Source organism: Ammospiza caudacuta, chromosome 25, assembly GCF_027887145.1.
Source record: "Ammospiza caudacuta isolate bAmmCau1 chromosome 25, bAmmCau1.pri, whole genome shotgun sequence".
In the NCBI taxonomy this organism is placed as follows: domain Eukaryota; kingdom Metazoa; phylum Chordata; class Aves; order Passeriformes; family Passerellidae; genus Ammospiza; species Ammospiza caudacuta.
The window spans coordinates 5,014,618-5,037,064 of NC_080617.1; the positions used below are offsets into that span (position 1 = coordinate 5,014,618).

A 22,447-nucleotide genomic window follows, 5' to 3' on the forward strand; every position below is an offset into this window, starting at 1 on the left:
ACAGCTGGGAATTAATGAGGATATCTCAATTCCCCAAGTGAAGGCTGAGATGTGATGCAGGGCAGAGTCCTGGGAAGTGTTTTTCCAGTAGCCTTGGCACAGTGCTATCCATCAAATCGAGCAGAAACCTTAATGTGTGCTCAAAAAAGGGTGTGAGTGATTCTTTTGTGTCCCTGAGGTGTCCCTGCCCAGTTCAGCCGTGGAGAACAGAGTACTTGGCTGTTAGCCCTGCTTGCTCTGCAGCATGCTGATGTTTCTGTTCACACTGCTATTTCCTAAAACAGACTGTTGAAAGTGCACAAGGGCCAAAATGCCCTTTGGCAGCTCTGTTCCCTCAGGCAGGCTGGCAGCCCTCCCTGGAGGGGTGGCCATGCACAGGGAATGGCGTGTACTGCTCGTGTGCTGTCTCAGAATTCACTTCGGCCAGTGCCTGAAACATTCACTGCTGAATTTCTTTTGAATTTAGGGTGCCTTTCCCTTACAAGGGAACAAATGGAAAGTGTAAGGCAAGCACTGCATCCAAAGATGGTTTTGGCAGGAAGCTCATTGGCTGCTTGTGCTGACAAGTTAATTTATTTTTATTATTTTTTAAGGGCTTACCCCACCTAAAACTGGAAAATATGCTTTAAACAACTTCATTGGCTTGTCTAGGAACACTAACATAGCCAAGGCCTCCTAGCTTTACTAAACAATGCAAAGATGATGTAAAGAACAATTTTTCCAAGGTCTTTTATCTGTTTGTCTGGTTTTTGTTTTTATTATTATTTCCTAATGAGATCTGATTGCTTTTTGCCTTGGAACTCTTTGAAGGTGAAAGATTGATGAGTATTTGAGAGGGGAAAGATTGATGGAGTATTTGAGAGGAAAAAAAAAAAGGTGGTTAATTCCACTAGCTATTAAAACTGGAAGATAGATAAATAATAGATAATAAAGGTGGGAAAATAGCAGAATGTCTAAGGTCCTTTTTTCCCCATTTGTTAAATTTGGATTTTTTGTGCATACCTCTGAAACATTGTCTTTGACAGGGTCAAACTAAAGAATTAATATTTTCTATGCATAATTCCCAGGTCCAATAATAAAAAGACAAATATAAAGCAAATGGGAAGGGAAGAGAGAGATGAGGAGGCCAAGAGGTGTTTTTAAGAAATGTGTTGAACTTTCTGGTTATCTTAATTCTAATAAAAAGTAGAAAAAATATGTCCCTGGCTATAGTTTTCAAGGTTACCCTGTAGTTTTTAAAAGGAACCTGTCAGTTTATTTGAAATGGAATGGCAAGAAAATTCTTGAGTGGGTGTGGAAAAGAAAATACAAATAAAAGGACCAAGTTTGTATCTTGAGCTTCCATACCCAGTGTGGCAGCTATGCAAGTTAAAAAAAATTCTCTTAGCCCTCAAGCAATTTTTCAAAAATGAAATTCTGTGGATTCTTTATATATTTGTGAAGCTCAGGAATTGCAGTTTGGAAGTAGCAGTGTTTGTCTTGCTGTGCCATGAGCCTGCAGCTGAGTTCTCTGCCAAAAAGCTGTCAAGTAAAACCCTTCCCATCCTGCTGGACCCGGGTGAGGAGGTTTCAGCACAGTATCTACAAAGAAAGAGGTGACTGAGTCATTTTGGGCTTGTCTAAAAATTGTAAACCCCCATTAGAGCTTTTACATTGACAAAGAGAGCAAAACCTGAAATGAGAGCAGGATATTTACAAAATACATCATTTATAGCTGGGGTTTATTCCATAAACTGAAACCAAGGTGTTTTTTTTCCCCCCTGTTCCTCTCCAATTCTGTGTTTGTCCCTTTCAGCTATGAAGGAGCTGGTGGTTTCTGCTGGAGACAGTGTTGAAGTGACCCTGCCAAAGAATGAAGTTCAGCTGAATGCATTTGTGCTTCCTGAGCCACCACCTGGTAAAGCTTCCCTGGGAGTTCTGCTAAGGGCTGGGGATGTGGAAAGGCAAACAGTGATTCTGTGTGGCATGTAATAAGGGCAGTCTTGAAAATGTCTTTTGTCAGAGAGCACTTTCCTGTGAAAATTTTCATACTCAGCTATTGCCTTGTGCTGCCTCTCAGAGAAAATAGTGAGGCACAAAAAAATGGAAAGTGCTACAAAGCCAGTGGATTTGGGAGATTGTGGGAAGAGATGGCACATTCTCAGGGTGGTGTGTGACAAAAAATTGTACTTTTAGCATCTATTCTTTATATTTGGTGATAGGAACTGAGCTGTATTAGCGAGTGATCAAAATCTGAATTGGGGTATTTGCCTGCTGAGGAACACATTCTGTACACTCCTCATTTCATCATGCAAATTGTTGGTAGATATTTTTAAAGTTCTTCTCCTAACTCTGTCCACTGTGGCAGTGGGAGCTGTAGAGGCAGGTGTCTTCCATGTTGTGGGCAGCAGGGATTGATTCATTCCTGTTCAAAAATTGGCATTCCTGTATCTGCAGCATCTGAGGATGTCATAAGGCTTTTCTCTCTTTTTATCCTGGAGCTGTGATTGTTCCAAAGCTCTTTATTGCCTTGGAGGCTGAAAGATGGGTTTTGATTCCAGAGTAAATGAGTTTGGAAGCACAGATTGTCTCTTTTCCTGGGTATATTCCCAAAAAGCAACAGGCCAAGCTGTCTCATTTCTCCACAGTGCAGCAGAATGTGCCTTGTAAATGTTTAATACCTTTGCAGTTCTTTAGCATGGCAGAAAGACAGGCTTTGAAAACAAACATCTGGACCTTTTCTTTTTGTTTAAGGAACCACATATTCCTATGAGTGGGAGCTGATTACTCATCCAAAAGACTACAGTGGAGTAATGGCAGAGAAGCACTCCCAGACCCTGAAGTTGTCTAAGGTAAAGCTTTGGCTACTTCATATCCTGTTGTGTTAAATGCCAAGTGGAGAAGATGGGGACCAGCAGCCAGGAAAGACTTGTGTGGGATTTCAGGATGGAGAAGATGGGGACCCCAGCAGCCAGGAAAGACCTGTGTGGGGTTTCAGGATGAAGAAGATGGGGACCCCAGCAGCCAGGAAAGACCTGTGTGGGGTTTCAGGATGAAGAAGATGGGGACTCCAGCAGCCAGGAAAGACCTGTGTGGGATTTCAGGATGAAGAAGATGGGGACCCCAGCAGCCAGGAAAGACCTGTGTGGGATTTCAGGATGAAGAAGATGGGGACCCCAGCAGCCAGGAAAGACCTGTGTGGGGTTTCAGGATGAATAGGAAATTGCATGATGGGCAGGCAGCCAACATTGGGCTGCAAACCCTCTTCTGAGGCTCTTAGAGAAAGGAGATTGATCTGGCACGAGGGAAGGAAGAAATTGATTTCAGGAGGTATAAGCTGCCTACAAGCAGTGTGACAAGGCACACAAATGGCACAATTTAACAGTAACAAGGGGAGGGAATATTCCTGGAGCAGTGTGGCAGTCTGAGCCTTGTACTGCCCACTGGAAGGGGGTCTTGCTGCTTCCATTAACCAGAGCCCTGCAATATCTCATGGCATGTCCTGGCTGCTGCTCTTAGACAAGCTCTGACAGGGAAAGGGTTGCCAGGTCCTGCATGTGGGGATTCTTAACAAGGAAATGACTCTTAAGTACTGTGAATATACAGTTCTGTACTTGAGACATTCCTTTGAGCAGCCTGGATTCTACTGCACTCAGAAAAAAATCTACAGGCTGTAGTAAGGATATCATGCAGAGCCAAACCTTTGGAAAGGAGTGTGCAGGTCTCTGTCAGGGTTTCAGCCTTTTGGGTGTCAAGATTGTTGTCCAGCACCTGGTCCCTCATCCTCTCATTTTGGCTCAATAGTGGATGGTGAAGAGGTGACTGCCTGGCTCATGTCACCTGGAAGGAAAAGAAGAAACACTTGCATTTATAAAAATGCACAAAAAGAGATTTTCTTCTTACATGCAGCTTTTTTCACCTCAAATGCAATCTGCTAGCTCAGATTCCTGTGGCCAGACAACCTGAACTAATCTCTCTTATCTCTCTTCTGTTTGCCTTTTGTTGCTGGAAAATAAAGCTTGACTGACAATCCTGTGGCAGAGGGAAACATGAATCTTTGGTTTCTGCATAGCCATTGTAAACTAAAATACCTGTAATGCATTTTGGCCTGGAAACCCTCCTTTGCTGTGTATGCAGAGGCTGAAGCACAATTGCCTGGGTGCTCCTGTGCCAAAGCACAGGAACTTGACCTTCCAATAGGTCCTGACAAGGTGCCACCAACCTGTAGGTAAATAATCCTTTGTGTTTGTTTCCAGCTTACTGTTGGCCTGTACGAGTTCAGAGTTGTTGTGGATGGGGAGAATGCTCATGGAGAGGGATATGTGAATGTAACAGTGAATCCAAGTGAGTGCTGGGGTTGGATTTTCCTTGATTTCACCCATCTCTGACAAGCCAAGGCAGCTGTACCATGGGTTAGATTGTTTGGTTTGGTGTGGGGATTGTTCATTGTGCTGTGAACTTGCAGAATATGTGTAAATATATATATATATATATATATACACACAAACACACACATATATACATGTATATTAAATAATTTCCTGAGATTGGAAGCTATTGCTAACACACTTCTATTTTTGCTCTACTGTATCAAGCCAACCACTTTGATAAAAGAGCTCTAACCCTGATAGGGAAGTGCTCAGCAAACACCTCACCCTGAAAGGTCACTGCTTCCATAAAAACTAGCTGCAGTCTGACAAAAAGCTTCAAGCAGCAGGAGCAAAAACTGAAGAGAAGCCAGAGCTTTGAAGCTCCTTTGGTGGTTCCTTTCTTTTCTGTCCATAAGGAATATCATTCCCAACCACAGGCAGGTTAAGTCAAATCTCATTCCCTATTGTAAGACTTGGTTTGCAGATGAGCTGGTGGAGATGCAGCATTTTGTGCTGCCTCACTTTTTATGTGGCCTGTGTGTAGAGACAGCCACAGGTGTCAATAAAACCCTTAATTTTGCAGCAAGACTTTAATTTCAGCTAGACTTTTGTACAAGCTTTGTGGGCAAAGAATCCTCTTGCACTCCCTAAATTAGCAGGAGTGTGTGGCTGGTCTTCTGGGTGCTGTGGCTGCTCATTTCCTTATAAGCAGTGACTTTGCAGCTGGCAGCATGCACCAAAATCCTTCACTTTTCAGAGCAGCAGCCACACTGTGGCAAGAAGCTGTAGGTGCTTGACCTGATGCAGTGCAGCCTTCCCAGAACACTGATGTGCTGGCTGTTCACCCCCACACTGTTTGAACCCCCTTTTGGCATCACTGATTCCCCAAGCTGGTGTAGAACGTGCTGGAAGCACAAATCACTGTTGCTGATAGTTTTGCAGTTTTTTGGCCAGGATTTTCTGCCTGTGGTGTGATGGTAACAGCTGGGTTGTTGTTGCAGAGCCCCGGGTGAATCAGCCTCCTGTTGCCATCGTGTCCCCACCGTTCCAGGAAATCTCCCTGCCGACCATTTCCACTCTCATCGATGGCAGCAGTGAGTACCTGCAGGTTTTAGTGCAGCATCCAGCAGGGGGCTTTGTGTTTGCTCCTGGGCTGGCCTTTTGCATAAAGTTCAAGAGAAACAGTGACACTGAAAAGAATTAGCCTCTCTGGCCAGGAGAGCAGAACACACACAACAGCACCTCTCCATGTTCCTTTTGAAGGGCACTGGCCTGAGCCAATCTCCTAAAAAAGGAAAAGCTCTGGAGGTTGCTGCTCAGAATCAAAAAATAATTACTGTCAGTCAAAATTACTGGGCTGTTGGCTAAACTTCAAATGTGTAGGTTACTGACAGGACACCTTTAGTGATCCTGACCTGCACCAGAGCTTTTCAGGAGTTCCTTTATACAAATTCAGGTTGTCTTAGCCCCATCTAGCATTGATTTGTTACAGTTTGGGTGTCTGAGCATAACAGAGACTTTGGGCTTCAACCAAAAATACCTTTGCCCACTAACCCCAGGGCAGAAGTGGGGACTGACCATTGGAATCTGTGAAGCAGCATTTTCCAACTCCTTGTGTGTGTGTGTTTTCCTCCATTACTGAAACAGAAAGCACTGATGATGATAAAATTATCAGCTACCACTGGGAAGAGCTGAAGGGTCCCCTGAGGGAAGAGAAGGTTTCCAGTGACACTCCCATACTGACACTGACCAACCTGGTACCTGGGAATTACACTTTCAGGTAGGTCACACCTGGCAGAGTCCATCAGTTCTCATCCCTTAAGAGTGAAATATATAAGATTCCTGAAGTGTTAATCTGGTTTAAAAAAAAAAAAAACCCAACACAAAGCATGGAGAGAACTGCATTTTGTGATGTTCCCTCTCTCCACTCCTACACTTTCAAGTAGTTTTGTAGCTTTGCACTTCAGGAGAGATAAGCTGTCCAGCTACTTCTTATTCTTGACTTGTAGCCCTGGTTAAGATGATGGCTGCTCTGTCAGTGCTACAAAATGTCCCTTGAAATGTCAAATCTAAACTCTCTGGGTAAAGGCTTAGGAAGAAATGCAGTCTTGAAATCCAGTTTTTAAATGCAATGTGTTTGTGTCAGATAAGTGAATGAGGTCTAATGGGTTGGTGTACAACCTTGGCAATAGGTGGTGGCTGATTTTAATTCTGTATTTGTCCTGTGATTTTCCTTTGGCCTGTATTTTGGTGTGATGTCCATCACTGCACCAGCAGATCTATTTAAAGTCAAATAACCTGGAATGCCTCTTACTGAGCACTGCTTTCTTGTTAGGCAGTTGGCATGAACTAATCAGATCCATGTTCAGGTCTAGATTTAGCAAAAAGCAGCTGTGTTTGTGGTACCAGCTACCTGAGGAGATGTGCTGTGTCATTCCACTTGTGGGTTAGTAATGCACTTCTGTGTTTCACCTTGGAACTGGTTGTTAGATTGCAAGTGAGAGATGGATGTGACTGTTGAGTTCCTTGCATCACTTTGAGGCTGATAATTGGACATTGGGGGAAGTTTCTATTCAGAAAAGCCTGTATTCAGCTCTGGTCACCATCACTTCTTATTTCCCTCTTCAGTCTGACAGTTGTGGACTCAGATGGTGCCAGCAACTCCACCACTGCCAACCTGACTGTGAAGAAGGCAGTGGATTATCCTCCAGTGGCCAATGCTGGCCCAAACCAGGTGATCACCCTGCCCCAGAACTCCATCACTCTCTATGGCAACCAGAGCACGGACGACCACAGCATCGTCAGCTACGAGTGGCTGCTGAGCCCCAACAGCAAAGGGAAGGTGATGGAGATGCAGGTCAGTGTCTCCTGTGTTCCACCTGGGTTGCTCACTAGCTGGGATTTTGTCTATAATCAAACCAGTTTGAATGGACTGTTAGGAAATGTCTTTTAGAATCCTACAGAGCAAAGGTGTGATGATAAGTATGTGCCTAAAGTGAAATCCTTGTTTAACTTTAAACAAGGATTTTGGAAGCTGGTGGTGGTTTAGTAGCTGAGCTGTTGCACCAGCCTCACCCTGGCATCCTGTTCCTTTCTTGGGCAATGCAGTTTTAAATCCTGCTGAAGAAGGGGGATTGAGAGAGGTGGGAACTTTCAAGCTGAATCTTGGAGTCTAAATTTTGCTGATACTGACCAGACCCTCCTAAAAAATAAATGTTGGAACTTGTTTCTGTGTCATCATTTTTCTTTTGAAGATTATTACTGTCAAATTTGTAAAATAAGAAAGTCCATGAATCAGGTTCACAATGTGTGGGATTTGCACATGGCTCCTCAGAGATTTTACTGGAGTTGGGAACTACTGAATCCCTAAAGGTCTGCTTGTATGGCATTGCTCTTATTATGTCCCACAACAGTGTCCTTGTAGTGTGCATAAATTTAGCTGCAAGAGCTTTGCTGAAGTGGCACAGACTCCTGCTCCCACAGCAGGAGTTGGTAATAACCCCCTAGAATGTGCTGGTAATGGTTGCTTTAGAATCAGAGTCTTCTGGTCCACCCTCATCTGCATGAGGATTGTTTTTAACCCATGAAAATCTTTTCTCACAGGGTGTGAGGACACCAGTCTTGCAGCTCTCTGCAATGCAGGAAGGTGATTACACCTACCAGCTCATAGTGACTGATTCTGCTGGGCACCAGTCCACTGCAGAGGTCACTGTGATAGTCCAGCCAGGTAAGCTGCCTTTACCTGCTCTTGCTGCTTCCCTCCCAGGGGTTGGAGGTGAGCAGCAATCTGTCAGCAACCTCTTATGGTGACTTTCAGGAAAGCTGATCTGATTTAGGAACATTCTGGGCTGGTATATTGCTGATAAATGAGCAAAATAAAGCTTGTAGGAATATTGTAATTGTGGGCCATTCTCTTATTTTACACAGTGTAACCTGATTGATATTTTCCTACAATAAAGGCAAGATTGTGTTTCCAAACAGCTGTGTCTGCCCACAGTGCTGGGTCCTGGGACAGGGGCAGGAAAAGTGGAGCAGTACTGAGAGAATGAGAGCAAAAATCAGAATTCCTGGTTTTCAGTTTCATTTTATTGCAGATGTGTGAATTAAATGCTTATTGGATTTCTTAACTGCTTTTAACCTCAGTTTATCTGAGTACAAAGTAGTGGGCAAGGGATGTACTGGAAAATCTTATTGGTGGTGTTTAAGCTTCCTTTATGGTTGTGTTTGAGAAACCCTGCATTCTTTTCCAGAGAACAACAAGCCCCCAAAGGCAGATGCTGGTCCAGATAAAGAACTGACTCTTCCTGTGGACAGCACCACTCTAGATGGCAGCAAGAGCTCGGATGACCAGAAGATTGTCTTCTATCTTTGGGAAAAAACTCGGTGTGTATCACCTTCCATGTTCTTGTGTATCCAAATCTTTCATTTAAAACACCCCCACACCTCCCTTGTGTTCAGTCATGGTCACATGGGGCCTGCCAAGCTTTATCTGAATAAGACAAGGATTTATGTTTGATTGAAAAGAAGTGGAGTTTTCTTTGAGCATGAGAAAATAGCTTTGCCTTCATCTCTAGGCCTGAGCATGGTGTGGCTCAGCTGTGTTTCCATTCACAGCTTGGGTCTCATGGAGAGCCTGGCCCTTGTAATCAAACAACAGCAGGGCCTCCTAACTTGATGCTTTTGCAGTTTGTTTAGAGGCAGAGTTCTCTTCAACTCTAAATTCCCTGAAATGCTTTAGGGAACTCAGGAAAAAGCCTATTAGCAACTTGCAGTCATTTTTTCTGTTTGTTAATGCAATGTCTGTGCAAAGCCTTAGAAATGAAGGATTGTTATTGCTTTGCCCCTTCTTTTTTTTTTTCAAAATTGGCTCATTGTGCAGTTCACAAGCCAATTTGCTGAAAGTACAACTATTTGTAAACACCACCTAAGTGCTGTTATCAGTGTTCCTCTGGTTTAAAATTAACCAAAACATTTACCTGCCAGAAATTATGCTTTTTGTTCTGGATCCTGCACTTATTGTTTAGATTATCTTGCTGTAACTCGAGAACACAATTTTGATTTTTATAATGGATTATTATTTCCAGGCTCCTGTTTGGAGTGAGTTTGCCTCCAGTGCTCTGTGCAAAGTTTAAACTTATCAAAACCCATGAAAGAGATCAAAAACTAACCAGAGCCCTTGTGTGTTTGTTAGGGGTCCAGATGGTGTGAAGCTGGAGAATGCCAACAGCAGCATTGCCACTGTCACAGGCCTCCAGGTTGGGACATATGAGTTCACTCTGACAGTGAAAGATGAGAGGAACCTGCAGAGCCAAAGCTCCGTCAACGTCATCGTCAAGGAAGGTACATCCAGCCACAAGAGCTGCTCAGTCACTGGTTATGTCTGAGTTCAGCAAAACCTGTGTTCAGAGACAGAAAAAAAAGTAAGGAATGGAGGGAGACAATGTGGAGAACACTGAAGTGGCCTTGAATGATATTTTCAGCCTAATCCTGCAGCATTTCCCTTCTCTTCCCTGGGGTTAGACAGGGATTTCTGGAGTACACTGGAGATCTAATGCAGTAATTTTTGATTGGGCATTACAAGGTCTTTCTCCAAGTGTTTTCTCTCTGTTTATTTAGAGATAAACAAGCCGCCCGTTGCAAAGATTGCTGGTAACGTTGTCATCACCTTGCCCACAAACACAGCAGAGCTGGATGGATCCAAGTCCTCTGATGATAAAGGGATTGTCAGCTACTTGTGGACCCGGGATGAGGGGAGCCCTGCAGCTGGGGTGAGCTTTCTTTTGTAAAGGATCACAAAAATCAGTGCAAAATAGTGTTGTCAGCTCCCAAGGAAATACAAAGCTCCTTGTTGGGCTGTTACTCTGTCATATCCTGAAATATGACAATACATGGTGCTACTTTGATCCTTTGTTTCCTCATACTTACTTTGTTCTGCCTTCCAGGAAGTCTTAAATAATTCAGACCATCATCCTGTCCTCCTCCTGTCCAATCTGGTAGAAGGGACCTACACATTTCACCTCAGAGTAACAGATGCCAAAGGAGAGAGTGATGTGGAAAGGACCACAGTGGAGGTCAAACCTGGTGAGTCTGGCTTTTGTGCTGTACCACATTTGCCTGCAGCCTTCTGATACAGTATACTGGGATCAAAATATGTCATCTAGTGTAGTTTAGAACTGTAAATGTCAAAAGTTTTGAGGGATGTGGTTGTGTTTTCCTGTGGTTTTTGAGGGCTGACTCACTGCTTTTGTTACCTTGTGTCCCTTCCCACAGTGCTGCTCTAGTTCTGTGTTCAAATCAGAAACATCCTGGAGAGATAGCTAAAAACCTGCCTTGTGCCCAGGCTGCTAAATAGAAACTCTTAAAGATCTGTACAATCTACATTCTGTCTAGATCCTAGGAAAAACAACCTGGTGGAGATAATCCTGGATGTGAACGTGAGCCAGCTGACGGAGCGGCAGAAGGGGATGTTCATCCGGCAGATCGGGGTGCTGCTGGGGGTCCTGGACTCAGACATCACCGTGCAAAAGATCCAGCCATACACTGAGCAAAGGTGGGATTCATCTGGGAGGGTACACAGCAAGGAATTGCTGGAGGGTTTGGAAAATCAAAGCCACTTGGAAAGCAGATTGGATCATTGGGACATGTGGAGTTGTTAACGTTGATATTCCTGCTTGGATCAGAGTTGTCAAGCAGGTCTTTGGTATCTTTCCCCTCTGGAGATGGTGCATTGCCCTTGAAAACTGCTGCTGCTGATGTATTTTCACCTCAAACCTGTAAAATAAGAACAAATCTGATTTGTTTTTTGAAAGTTGTGGAGATTGTGTGAAGGGATGTTCTGCAGCTGGAGAAGTAACAGAGCTTGGTGCAGGAGTTTGCTGAAACACTTAAAACACACCAGAGTGTGAAACAATCCCCCTCACCTTCATGCCAAATTGATAGCTCATACAATCACAGACTGGATTGGGTAGAAAGGACTTTAAGGATCATCCAGTTCCAACCACACAGCCCCAGGCAGGGACATCTTCCACTAATTCTGCAGAAGCTTTATTGCCCACACAACTGCTTCAACTTAGTGTATGAAAAAAATATATTGAGCCAATATGATTTCTGTTTGAAGAGGTAGAGAAGCTTAATTTTGATTGCTAATTGCCTTACAGAAAACTCCTATTTATCCTAAACACATGGAAGTTGGCTGCTGAGCAGGGCTGTAGGTCAGGGTGGTATTGCCTACCTGGAGAGTGGCAACAAGCCATGAGTGGAAATCTGTTGAAATAAGTGCAATATTCCACTTAGTTTTTATTAAAAGGGGAGTAGTTTTAAAGTACCTAAAGCACTGAAGAAGATTTAAGGGACGTGCTTAAAGTCCTGCAGCAAGTCAGCAATAAATCTGCTGTTACTTTACACCCAGCTGAGTGCTGTGATGTATCGATTCCTTTGTGTCCACCTGGCCTGCTGTAGCAGGAAAATCAGAATTCATTGTCCATGCAAAGCTAGGGAGCTGAGAACAGAGGAGCCAGCACTTTCTGTTGTAACTGTAGCTCTCTGTCTCTGCCATGAGCAAGCCAGTCGCCCCTGAGGAAGGCAAGTAAGGGATTCTTGTCATTAATGCTTCATCTGTTTGTGTGTTCCAGCAGACAAAAGAGTGGGAAGTGTTAAAAAGGAGCAGAGATTGTTTCCTGACAGATGGCTTTAAGATCCCATTTTTGCTTCCACTGTCAAAGTAACTTGTGCTGTTAAAAAAGAGCTTTTTCCTCTGACTGTTGGTATTTCACATACTCTGAGGGTTTCACTGATATGCCATTGACTCTTGAGCTCACTAGTGATAATAAATCCCAAACATTCATGCATCCTTTAGTGAGTCTAAAGGATCCACAGGGCTCTGCAAGGTGAGCAAGCCATGAGGAACAAGTTCTTCTGTCATAAAGTTAATGCAGTAAAGCTGCAGAATACAGAATCCTCCCCACACCTGGGTTGTTTTTGGGCTACAGCACTTGGTGCATTCAAACTCAACTCTGCAAAAGAGTGTAAATTTCTATTTTCTGGTGCTGGAGCTCTGTGCTGAGCATGTAAATGGACCCCAAAGTTTCAGAGTAGTAAAATCTCAGGATCCCAGAGCAAGGAAGGAAGGAGAGTATGAAAACAGCAGGACCTTAAAGTTTGGGGATTTGATGCTTAGCATGAACATACAAAGATCTACTTAATGTGTAAATTCAAGAACAGTGCAGCCCTCCCTTGAAAAATATGAATGGATCAGATATCTTGAAGGGTTTTCTACTGTAAAACCAGGTCTGCCATTACTGCTTTCAAACAGAGCCAGCAGTCTGGTCTTCAAATAAATTTGGGATTCTGAGTAAGTCCCTCTAATGACAGACTGGAGAGTGTGGCTCTCCACCTGATATTTGGAGAAGCAGCAGATAATTAGTAATTTTTTCCTCTCTTCCAGCACAAAGATGGTGTTCTTTGTGCAGAACCAGCCTCCCCACCAGATATTCAAAGGACGGGAGGTGGCCTGGACGCTGAAGAACGAGCTGAGGAAACAACAGTCAGACTTCCTCATCTTCCGGGCCCTGGAGATTAACACAGTCAGTAAGTGAGAGTCTCTTGGGACAGACTGAACATCTTTTACCTTCCTTTCAGCTGCCTGATAGAAATAAGGGTGCTGAAAACACCCCCATGCCCAGACACATGCAGGAGCTTTCATGTTAATAAATGGGAAACAGAAAATTAAGTCTATTAGACTATTCACTAATCACTTATTTACCAGTTAATTCCATCCATTCACTATTCAGCTTCTTATAAATAATTACTTGCAGTGTTGCTGTGAAGATAAGAGTTCACAAAACCAAAAGCAGATTGATACTTATGAAACTAAAATACAGTGTTAATGGACTATAGTCACTGAAATCAGTGTCATCCTGAAAACAATGAACTGCACATCTTGGTAGCTGTGAACCCACTTGTTTCCTGTGCAGCACAAACATCAGTCTGCAAGAAATGTTCCCCTTCTATCATTATTTTACATCTTTACATTAGCACTGCTTTTCTTTTATGAGATCCATCCTGTGAGGATCATTTGCTGATCAGTTAGAGATTTGAAACTAGAATTGTGTAAAGTAATTATTTTCATTACTTCCTGATTTTACCATTTTTTGGCCTTCAGAAGCCATTTTTCAATTCTGTTTGGTGCCTCCAAAGGATCTGTTTGTTTCTTGTCTGTCTCACAGTCGGGGTTTGAATTGGAAAATCAAAACTTTGTTTAAAAACATTTACTTGACTAATATACAAATTCCACAACTTGTATATCAAAATGAGGATTTATTAGGCAAAATATATGTTGCTGGTGAAGTGGGATGTTTCAGTTTGGCAGGAAGCCCAGCTGCTTACTTTGCACTTCTCACCTCTCGTGATTACTGAGCTATGAATGAGCTGCAGAGGGGCCACATTCAGATCAGAGCCTGCAGGAGGGGTTGGCTGGATTGAACCATTTTCTCCCATTTTTACCTCACCTGTGAGTCATTTAGTTCACCTTGCTGGTTTTGGCCCCCAGCCTGTCAGCTGAACTGCTCTGAGCACGGGCGCTGTGACTCCTTCACCAAGCGCTGCGTGTGTGACCCCTTCTGGATGGAGAATTTCCTCAGGGTGCAGATGGGGGACGGCGAAAGCAACTGCGGTGAGTGACCCCCCTGGGTGGCACCTTGGCACAGAAACCCTCTTTGGAACCCAGGCTGGGCACATGGCAGGCATCCCCATTGTTGTGATGAGATGCTGAGACCGGGACACAAACCTTTGTCTCACCTTTGGGCAGATGTTTGACAGGGGAGTGAGTTCCCTTCACACCCTCCCAGTGGACACTCACTGAGAGTTAAATCTATTCTGGGTGTATAAATCACAGCTCTCTTCTGTCATCTCCTGATGAGATGCTGACACCAGCACACAGACCTTTGTCTCACCTTTGGGCAGATGTTTGACAGGGGAGTGAGTTCCCTTCACACCCTCCCAGTGGACACTCACTGAGAGTTAAATCTATTCTGGGTGTATAAATCACAGCTCTCTTCTGTCATCTCTGTCCTGCCACAGGAGAGCAAATTTTATCAACCAGCACTCAGTGAGCACTGCCCAGCAAATCCACACATTGGATTTTGAGCTTCCCAAGGGGATCTGGTGGTGCTGCCAGTGGGGAATGCCAGCCTCTAATTCTGCAAAGAGGCAGGCCTTGCCTTTCCCAAAATCAGTCCCCTAAAATGTGCACTGTCAGTTGTACGAGGTGCCAAAATGTGTTTATCTCTGGGGTTTTGCTTGCAGAGTGGAGTGTGCTCTATGTGATCATTGCATCTTTTGTCATCGTGGTTGCCTTTGGAATCTTGTCGTGGATGGTGATCTGCTGCTGCAAGAGGTGGGACTGAAACCAAACCCTGCTGTATTCAGGTTTCACAGCCAAGTGTCTGCAGTAGGAGGTTAAAGATTCAATCCCATTGTCCCAGCAGGTCATCTGCTGAGCCTTGGGATCCTGGGTTTTAAGTGTTTCAAGTTAAATGTTAAAGTTCCAGAACTCTGGGTTATGTTAAGAAGAAAATTTGGATTAACCTATAAATGTGCAACTGAGCAACATTTTAATGTTTCACTTTGTAATGTGAACATAATCCTAAATAGTGAGTGCTTTAGCTTTGAAGATCAGAGTTGTTTTTCTTCTGGCTCTTTTGGAAATGGACTGTTCCTTAATTCCTTTTTCTCCCCTTTAGACGGAAAGGAAAATCCAAAAGAAAAAGCAAATACAAGATTTTGGATGCAACGGATCAGGAAAGCCTGGAGTTAAAACCAAATCCCAAAGCAGGTAAAACATGAGAGGGAAGAGCTCAGCACTTCCAGAGGGCTGACTGAGGATTCTTCCTCAGTGGACTTAACAGTGAAACAAATGTGATGTAGGGACTGACAGAGGAGTCTCAGAAGATCTGAGAGCTTGTCTCAGATCTGTATTTAGTAAAGTCATCTAACTTTTAGGTTTGGAAATTGGGGCTGAAACTGGCCTGGTCCTGATGTCTCCACTTGGCACCTCAGAAGTAGGAAGGGGATGCATTAAGCTGTGCAAAAGAGTCTGACTCAGGAAGCCCAAAATTGGGTCTTGACTGTAACTTCTCCTGCTCTGAGGTTTTCCCCTGGGTTCTGGTAGTTCCCTTCTTGCCAATATGCAATTCTTTGGTCATTCTCTACAGCAAAGCAGGAATTCAGTGGCACTAAACATTACACTGAACTGATCAACACCTGAGAACAAACTCAAAATACTTGTGTACTGGAGAGATTGAGGTTTATTTGTGCTCTGCTACTCACCCACCACAAACAACTGGTTCATCAACTTATTTATTCTTGCTCCTGTGCACATCAGGCTGTGAAAATTTCACATTTTAGCTCATCCTCTAGTTTTCCAGTAAGCAGATGCATTTCAGAGGGAGCTCCATGAATTCCTCAGTGCTCCTTGTGGCTACAGGTCATTGGCCCATTCCAGAAGGGCAGAATTTGTCCTCAGTGTTCTTAGCCAGCATTGCTGACCTGAGAGTGCTTGTCAGTGCTTTGCAAAGATCAGGGAGTTATTTCAGGCTGGAGTGTTTTTATCTGATACATGAACCAAGCCATGGGCACCTGCTGACTGACCAGGAAAAGAGGGAAGTGTTGGGAAGGATGTGCCAAGTACAGCCCTGCTGAAAGCCAGGGAGCTCTGCAGCTGCTGAGTGTGTGTTTCATGTCAGAGTGTGTCCTGGTTTTGTTTAGAGAAGGGGATGTGTTAACTGTGCATGGAAAAGAGTCCCTGATCCTTGTTTGTGAGCAGAAAACGACTGCTCATGCTGGTGTTATCCCATTTAATGGTGTTCCAGCAAAGTGAGCAGTGCCCAAGAGCAGCATGGAGGGCATTGCAGTGACAGACTGATCAGCTGTTCCTCTGAGCACCAGGCTGTCCCGCTGCTCAAACACAGATACCCTTGCAGGAAACCTGGGTGTGTTTCCCTTCCTCAGCACCCAACTCTGCTTTAATCTGACCATCTGTCACCTCAGAGCCCACTGAGCAATCAGTGTGCTAAATGTGCCTCACCATTTGCTCTCTGGTAACTAAACTCATCTTGCTGCTTCTGAGGCTGGCTGTTGAGTGAAGTCTTTTTTCCCTGCTAGATATGTCCAGGGAGCTTTCTGCTAAGAGAGGAAATGTTGCATTTCTCCATTAAGGAAAAGCTAAATTTAAATATTTCCTCTGTTGACAATATCAGTAAATATCTCTCTCCTGTCCTTGTGCATTAATCTGAATTCATCCTGCTAATTTATCTCTCTTCTCTTGCAGAGAGGAGAGTAGGGAGAGGGTAGTGAGATGGCAGAGATCTTCCCTCACACACCTGCATATTCTCTTGCTCCAGTTGTGAGCCCTCCAAGCATTTTCTAGGCAATGCCCCGAGCAAGGTCAGGGAGACAGAGCTCCCCCATGTACTCACATTCCCTTCTGGTCACATCATTGCCTTCCTGGCTGCTTGTTGTGCTTTGTGTTGTCTTGGAGTGTTGTTGTGACCCCTGACATGCCAGAGTGTCTGAGACAGGATCACTATACTTTTTCCACATTTAACTGAGGTTTTAACATATATACTCTGCAAGACATAAACACACTCTGTTCATACAGGTTTTTCTCTGGTACTCCTGTAAGTTTTCACCTAACTCTCCCCTCTATTTTTAGCAGAGATCCTAGTACAAACCAAATAGCTACACCTACTAATCTTATACAAAATCTAACTACAATACAGATTTACTTTTCTAAATAGGAAATAATTTCTATTGTGTTTGAAAAGATATATGAAAGAAACCATGGGTCACCCTCAGAAATACAAAAAGAAATCCCAGGTTAGACTTACTACTGCTTTTTGTCCTGATTTGGATTTCATGGCTTGTTGTTAAAAAATAAATGCAAATGGCAGATCATTCCCTAATTTCAAGAAGGAGAATGTATTCATCCTGTCTCATGTCTGAGACAGGATCACTTTGGCTTCAGCATCCCAGGGAATAAGAGACACACAGAGGAAAGTCAGGTTCTGCTGCTCTTAGACGTGATGAGAAAAGGAGACTTAGAGGGGATGGAGCAAGGTGAGGTCCTCACTGGTGTTAAAAGCTTTTCTAACCTGGGAATGTTTCCCCTTCAAGGTGGCAGACAGAAAGCCCAAGTCCTCAACACGAGCCTGATGCACTCAGAGTCGGAGCTGGACAGTGATGAAGCCATCTTCACGTGGCCTGACCGGGAGAAAGGGAAACTGCTCCGCAGCCAGAACGGCTCCCTGCGCAACGGGCAGCTGAGCCTCAAAGCCAAGAGCCAGAGGGAGGAGATCCTATAGCCCCCCTTGGGCAGCCTTGGCTGGAGCTCAGCAGGGAAGGTCAAATCCCATCCCTGTCCTAGCAGGGCCTTTGGAGGCCACTTTGACCAGGACAACGCTGCTAAGTCGTTTCACAGAAAAATAACTTTGGTTTTGTGGGTTTCTTTTCATTCGGTTCAAACTGGTTGTACTTGAATTTGAACTTCAAGGGAAATCAAAGGGAGGAGAAGGCAACTGTGAACCCCAGGAGAAGAGTCAGGAAAGGATGGAGCTGGCATCTGGAGAGGGCAGGACAGAACCACTTGGAGCAACTGTGAATGTGCAGGACCCTCCTAAGCCACCTCAGACTGCACTGGAGGGAGTACCTGTGGACTTCAGCTCACTTACCTTGGAGCTCCTTGGAGAAGGAAAGTCAAGGACTTGAGCTGTGCTCTGAGCTCCCTTCAGGCTCCCATAGCCTACCACAGGCTAGTTATGCTGTCCAACAACTTTCTTCTCCTTTACTCCCACCTTCCCTAATGGTTTGAGCACTATTTTAATGTAGATTGTCCTTTCACATGCACTTGGCTGCTGTTGGAGTGTAGAGGAGGGGGAATGTAAACACTCTGGCAGTTTGCAGGTAGGAGGGGGTTTGTGGCTGTTCCCAATCACTGTCAGGCTGCTCTCATGGGGAGTGTTGGGACTTGGTGCCTGTTCATGTGTGAAAAGCTGACCTGTGGTTACTGCCCAGGCTGGGAGACCCCCTCCTGCAGCAAAGTCCTGCTTGGTACCAGAGCTGGGGACACACAACCCCCTTTGGTGCCTCTGTCCAATGTCTGGCTTCATTCCAAAGCTGTGACATGTTCTGTGGCCCCAGCACTTTCTGTTGGTCACCAGGCCGTCCATGAGGCTGGACATAACCATATCTCAGTTATGGAACACTATGTACTGTGGTTTTTTGGTTTGTTTGTTTGGTTTTTTTTTTTTCCCTTAAAATTTGCACATCCCAGGTGATGGGGATTGGTCTGTGCAGTCCCCAGCTGGCTGCTCCCTCAGGCTGGCAGCTCACTGGCCCTGTGCTGGCGTGGCTGCAGAGCCCTGTGTGCTCCCATCACAGTGTCAAGAGCACACTGATGTCCTTTTGTGGTGGAAAAGGGAACTCTGGGTGCCCAGGGGTGGTGGGCAGTGCCAGCAGCACGTGGCACAGCGTGTCACTGTGTCCCTGCTGCCTGAGCCCGGGGGCAGCAGGGGGCTCCTCTCCCATTGCCACTCCCTTATGTCACTGTGCTGCTGTCGTGAGTTGCACCCTGTCCTCGGGCAGAGCTCAGCCTCGTGCTGGCATGAAGGATGCCACTCCTTCTCTGGGGATGGGTGGGCAGTTCATTGCCTTTCTTTGTGTTTAATTTAAAAACTGGAAACTGGTTTCATTGGCTTTTTTTTTTTTTTCTTCTTATTGAGCTATGAAAGCCAAAAGGCTTTAAGTTCCTCAGTTGTATTTATATTGCTGCACTACTGATTTGTGTTGAGCTAGATGAAGATTAAACACTATTGAACGTGAGGGGGTGTTCCCTCACTGAATGTAGTCGTGGCTGCTGCTGAGTTTATTTTTTGGGCAATCAGCTGTTGCTCAGGCCAGCTCTGGAGCCTGCAGCTCTCCCAGTGCTGAGGCTGTGGCATTTGCTGGCGTCACAGGGGCCACCCTGTGCCTGGGCTGTCTGGCACACAGCTGGGGCTTGGCTCAGGCTTCCCCTCCCTGGAGGCTCCTGCACCCTCCAGACCCACCCAGGCCCACACACAGGCAGGGCTGACCCTGGGAGGCTCCTCAGAGGGCACAGCCCAGGGCTGGCTGTCCCATGGCCCCACACTTAACTCTGTGTGTGCCTTCATTTGGGTGTGAGTCAGCAAACTGTGGGAACAGGAGGCTTTGGAGCTGCAGGGATTGACCAGGTGTGCCCTGAGGCTGCAGCTGGGAGCACTTTGTGCTGGGAGAGGGGAACTGTTGGGCTCTGCTGAGTTCTGGTCATTGGGGACTGTGCTTTTTGAGCCCCTCTCTCCTGCCCATGCCAGGGAGGGCTCAGGCACTGCAGGGGTCAGTGCCCTTCTCAACAGACCCAGGGTGGGCTTTCAGTGAGCCTGGCTGCTTGTTACAGGAGGGAATTACAGTCCCTGTTACCTCCAGCACCTTTGTTCAGCTGTTTCCTTCACCCCTGTGTTTCACTGTGGGGTCACAGCCCTTCAGGGGGGGTGCTGTACTGAGGGGCTGTACCCCAACCCAAATTTGGGCTTTAGGAGGGCTTTGGCCTTCCCTCTGTGCCCAGCAGCTCCAAGTCCCTTGCCATCTGTGGGTGCAGCTTTGTGACAGCACAGCACAGCTCACATTAGATTCCTGGCTCCATTAGTATTCCCTGGCTGTGTAGCCTCTTCCCCCTCCACGTGTTCACCCTCAGCACCACCAAACCTTCGGGAATGGGGACAGGCTCTGCACCCCAGCTTTGGGGGGCACAAGGACGTGTGGGGCTGACAGAGGTGAGGAGACCCCCCATGCTGAAGGTGGGAACAGGCCCGAGGCAGGAGCAGGGTGGGCTGTGTGCTGCAGTGCCCCAGGAGCACAGCCCTGCCCAGCTGTGTGCCCAGAGCCTCCCTGGGCTTTTGGAATCCCTTTTCCTGCTCTCCTCCTCTCCCAGTGTCGCTGATTTTGCTGCTGGTTTGTTAGCCGAGCGCCGTGAGCGTGCCCTTGCTCAGGAAGGTTTCTGCATTGCTATGCTGTATGATTTCACAATTAGACACTGGCTACAAGTTGCCCACGTGTGGAAGTTAAAGGCTGAGACATCTGTCAGATGAACCAGCACCTTCACTCAGTTTTATTTCATTTAACATATTCAAGCTCTAGTGAAGATATTTGAGGCACATTCTATAGTTTTTAAATAGTTTGCTCTTAAATCTTTTCCACATCCTGCTGCATAGCTGGGGGTGCCCAAGCTGTGTGCACTTTGGTTAATGATGTTTGGTGATTCCAGTGTTACTTGGGTCAAGAGTAAAAGTCTTTTTTTTTAAACAAAATGCTTCTTGCACATGGGAAGGTGTTCCTTGCACATGGGAAGGTGTTTCTTGCAAATGGGAAGATGTTTCTTATAAATGAGAAGATGTTTTGCTTCGTTATCCAGTTTCAGCTATGGGACAGGTCTCACCTAAGGCTTCATTTCACAGGAAAGCAAAGCAGCAGCTGCCCCACACCTGGATGGCAGCACCTCCTCATGCAGCAGAGGAACATTTATTAGTTAGTGGAGTCCTTGAAGGAGGTGACTGTGGCCACCCAGCTCTTGCTGGGGCTGCCTGTGTACGAACACAGTTTAGCACATGGCACTCGGTAGGGACTGATGGCACTCGGACACAGATTTTTTGGAGATTCACCTTCAGGGTTGTCCTTCTGTCCATGCAGAGTTCACGTGGTCCATGGGGTGGGCTGGAGCCTCTGAGTTCACTTCCCTCAATGTCACCTAAGGACAGAGGAAGCCGGATCTGCTGAGCTCCCCAGCTTGGCTCTGCTTGACGGGTGGGGAGAACTTACAGCAGCCAGAACAGGAGATTGGGGCTTCTCACTGCCCTGAGGGCAAAGAGCTGCTCCTGCCTCCAGCAGATTTTGGTCTGTGTCACATCCCCATGAGGGGATCAGCGCCTGGGCTGGAGCCTCAGAGCATCCTCAGTCTGTGAAATGGGTTTTATTGCTGGAATTTCACAGCTCAAGAAACTGAGGCAGCTGTGACCAAGGCAGCAGTGAGGGCTCTCCCACCACGGCTGTCCCGGTGTTTGGGTGGCTCAGCAGCCGGGGAAGCCCCACAGTCCCTCGGGTGCCGGGATTTGGCCGCAGGCACCGAGGCCAAGGCCAGTGACAGAGCTGGGGAGGTCGGGGCTGCATCCGCAGCTTCACCACTTGTGCCTCCCTAAGCAGCACCGTGACTACAAAGAGTTAAAAAACCCCAACAAGCTCTTTCCGGAGCCAGAGGAACCCGGTTTTTCCTCTCTTTGTGCTCATCCTGCTGCATGTGCTGTCCTTGCTCCGACCGTGTGGATTTGGCGCTGCTCCCCAGCGCCTTCCTGTCATTAGGATTCCCTGGATTGCTGCTGCTTTCCTTCTTCAGCCGGGCTCTCCCTGACAGCGGCTCCCGCACCTCGCCCGGGGCTCCCGTAGCCACGGGAGGGACACAGCAATGATTTATCTGTAAATTATCCCTGTGCCGAGGGTGCGGGCACACTGCAGGGGGCTGGTGGGACACTTTGTGGCACCTGCGGAGATGCCAGAGATGCCACAGTGTGGCACCTCCACCACGGGCTGGGGAAATACCCCAGGGGCAGTTCCAGATTCCAGAGCCGGGCAGGAGCGTCGGTCACGGCCCTGAGAGAGGCCGGGATTTGCGGGGCTCAGCTGCAGGACCGACCCTGTGCCGGCCGTGTGGCCCCATCACAGCACACCTGGTCCCACCACCAGCACCCCTCACGTCCCTCCTGACCCAGCATCACTCCCCGGGGACTGTCACAGGCGTTTTGGGGCGAGCGTGGCTGGCTCGGAGCAGGAGTTGCAGAGCATCCCCGCTCCTGCCTCCCCTCTGAAGCAGAGCCCCGAGGGGCATCGGCGGCTGCTGCGGTGGAGCCCCGCGGGCACCATCACCCTCCATCCATCCCTCCGTCCGCCCGTCGGTCCAGGCGGGGCCCCGCGCTCCGAGTGAGTCCGTCTTTCCATTGTTCAAACAATCTCTTTTCCACACGCGGTGCCAAGGGCTCCCC

The 22,447-nt window shown here is 46.4% G+C and overlaps 1 protein-coding gene across 1 annotated transcript in view; it reads left to right on the top strand.

Annotated features, from left to right (window-relative positions):
• Positions 1-19,092, top strand: part of KIAA0319L (KIAA0319 like) — a 31,169-nt gene extending 12,077 nt beyond the window's left edge. Inside the window, exons 5-21 of the mRNA XM_058819934.1 lie at positions 1,796-1,897; positions 2,734-2,831; positions 4,236-4,323; positions 5,351-5,443; positions 5,997-6,129; positions 6,978-7,206; positions 7,953-8,076; positions 8,600-8,732; positions 9,541-9,689; positions 9,966-10,117; positions 10,292-10,430; positions 10,740-10,899; positions 12,793-12,935; positions 13,897-14,019; positions 14,652-14,742; positions 15,089-15,180; positions 17,520-19,092. Of these exons, the coding sequence (XP_058675917.1) occupies positions 1,796-1,897; positions 2,734-2,831; positions 4,236-4,323; positions 5,351-5,443; positions 5,997-6,129; positions 6,978-7,206; positions 7,953-8,076; positions 8,600-8,732; positions 9,541-9,689; positions 9,966-10,117; positions 10,292-10,430; positions 10,740-10,899; positions 12,793-12,935; positions 13,897-14,019; positions 14,652-14,742; positions 15,089-15,180; positions 17,520-17,707 (2,237 nt within the window). The 3' untranslated portion in view covers positions 17,708-19,092. The remainder of the gene's footprint in view (positions 1-1,795; positions 1,898-2,733; positions 2,832-4,235; positions 4,324-5,350; positions 5,444-5,996; positions 6,130-6,977; positions 7,207-7,952; positions 8,077-8,599; positions 8,733-9,540; positions 9,690-9,965; positions 10,118-10,291; positions 10,431-10,739; positions 10,900-12,792; positions 12,936-13,896; positions 14,020-14,651; positions 14,743-15,088; positions 15,181-17,519) is intronic.
• The last annotated feature ends 3,355 nt before the right edge of the window (positions 19,093-22,447 follow it).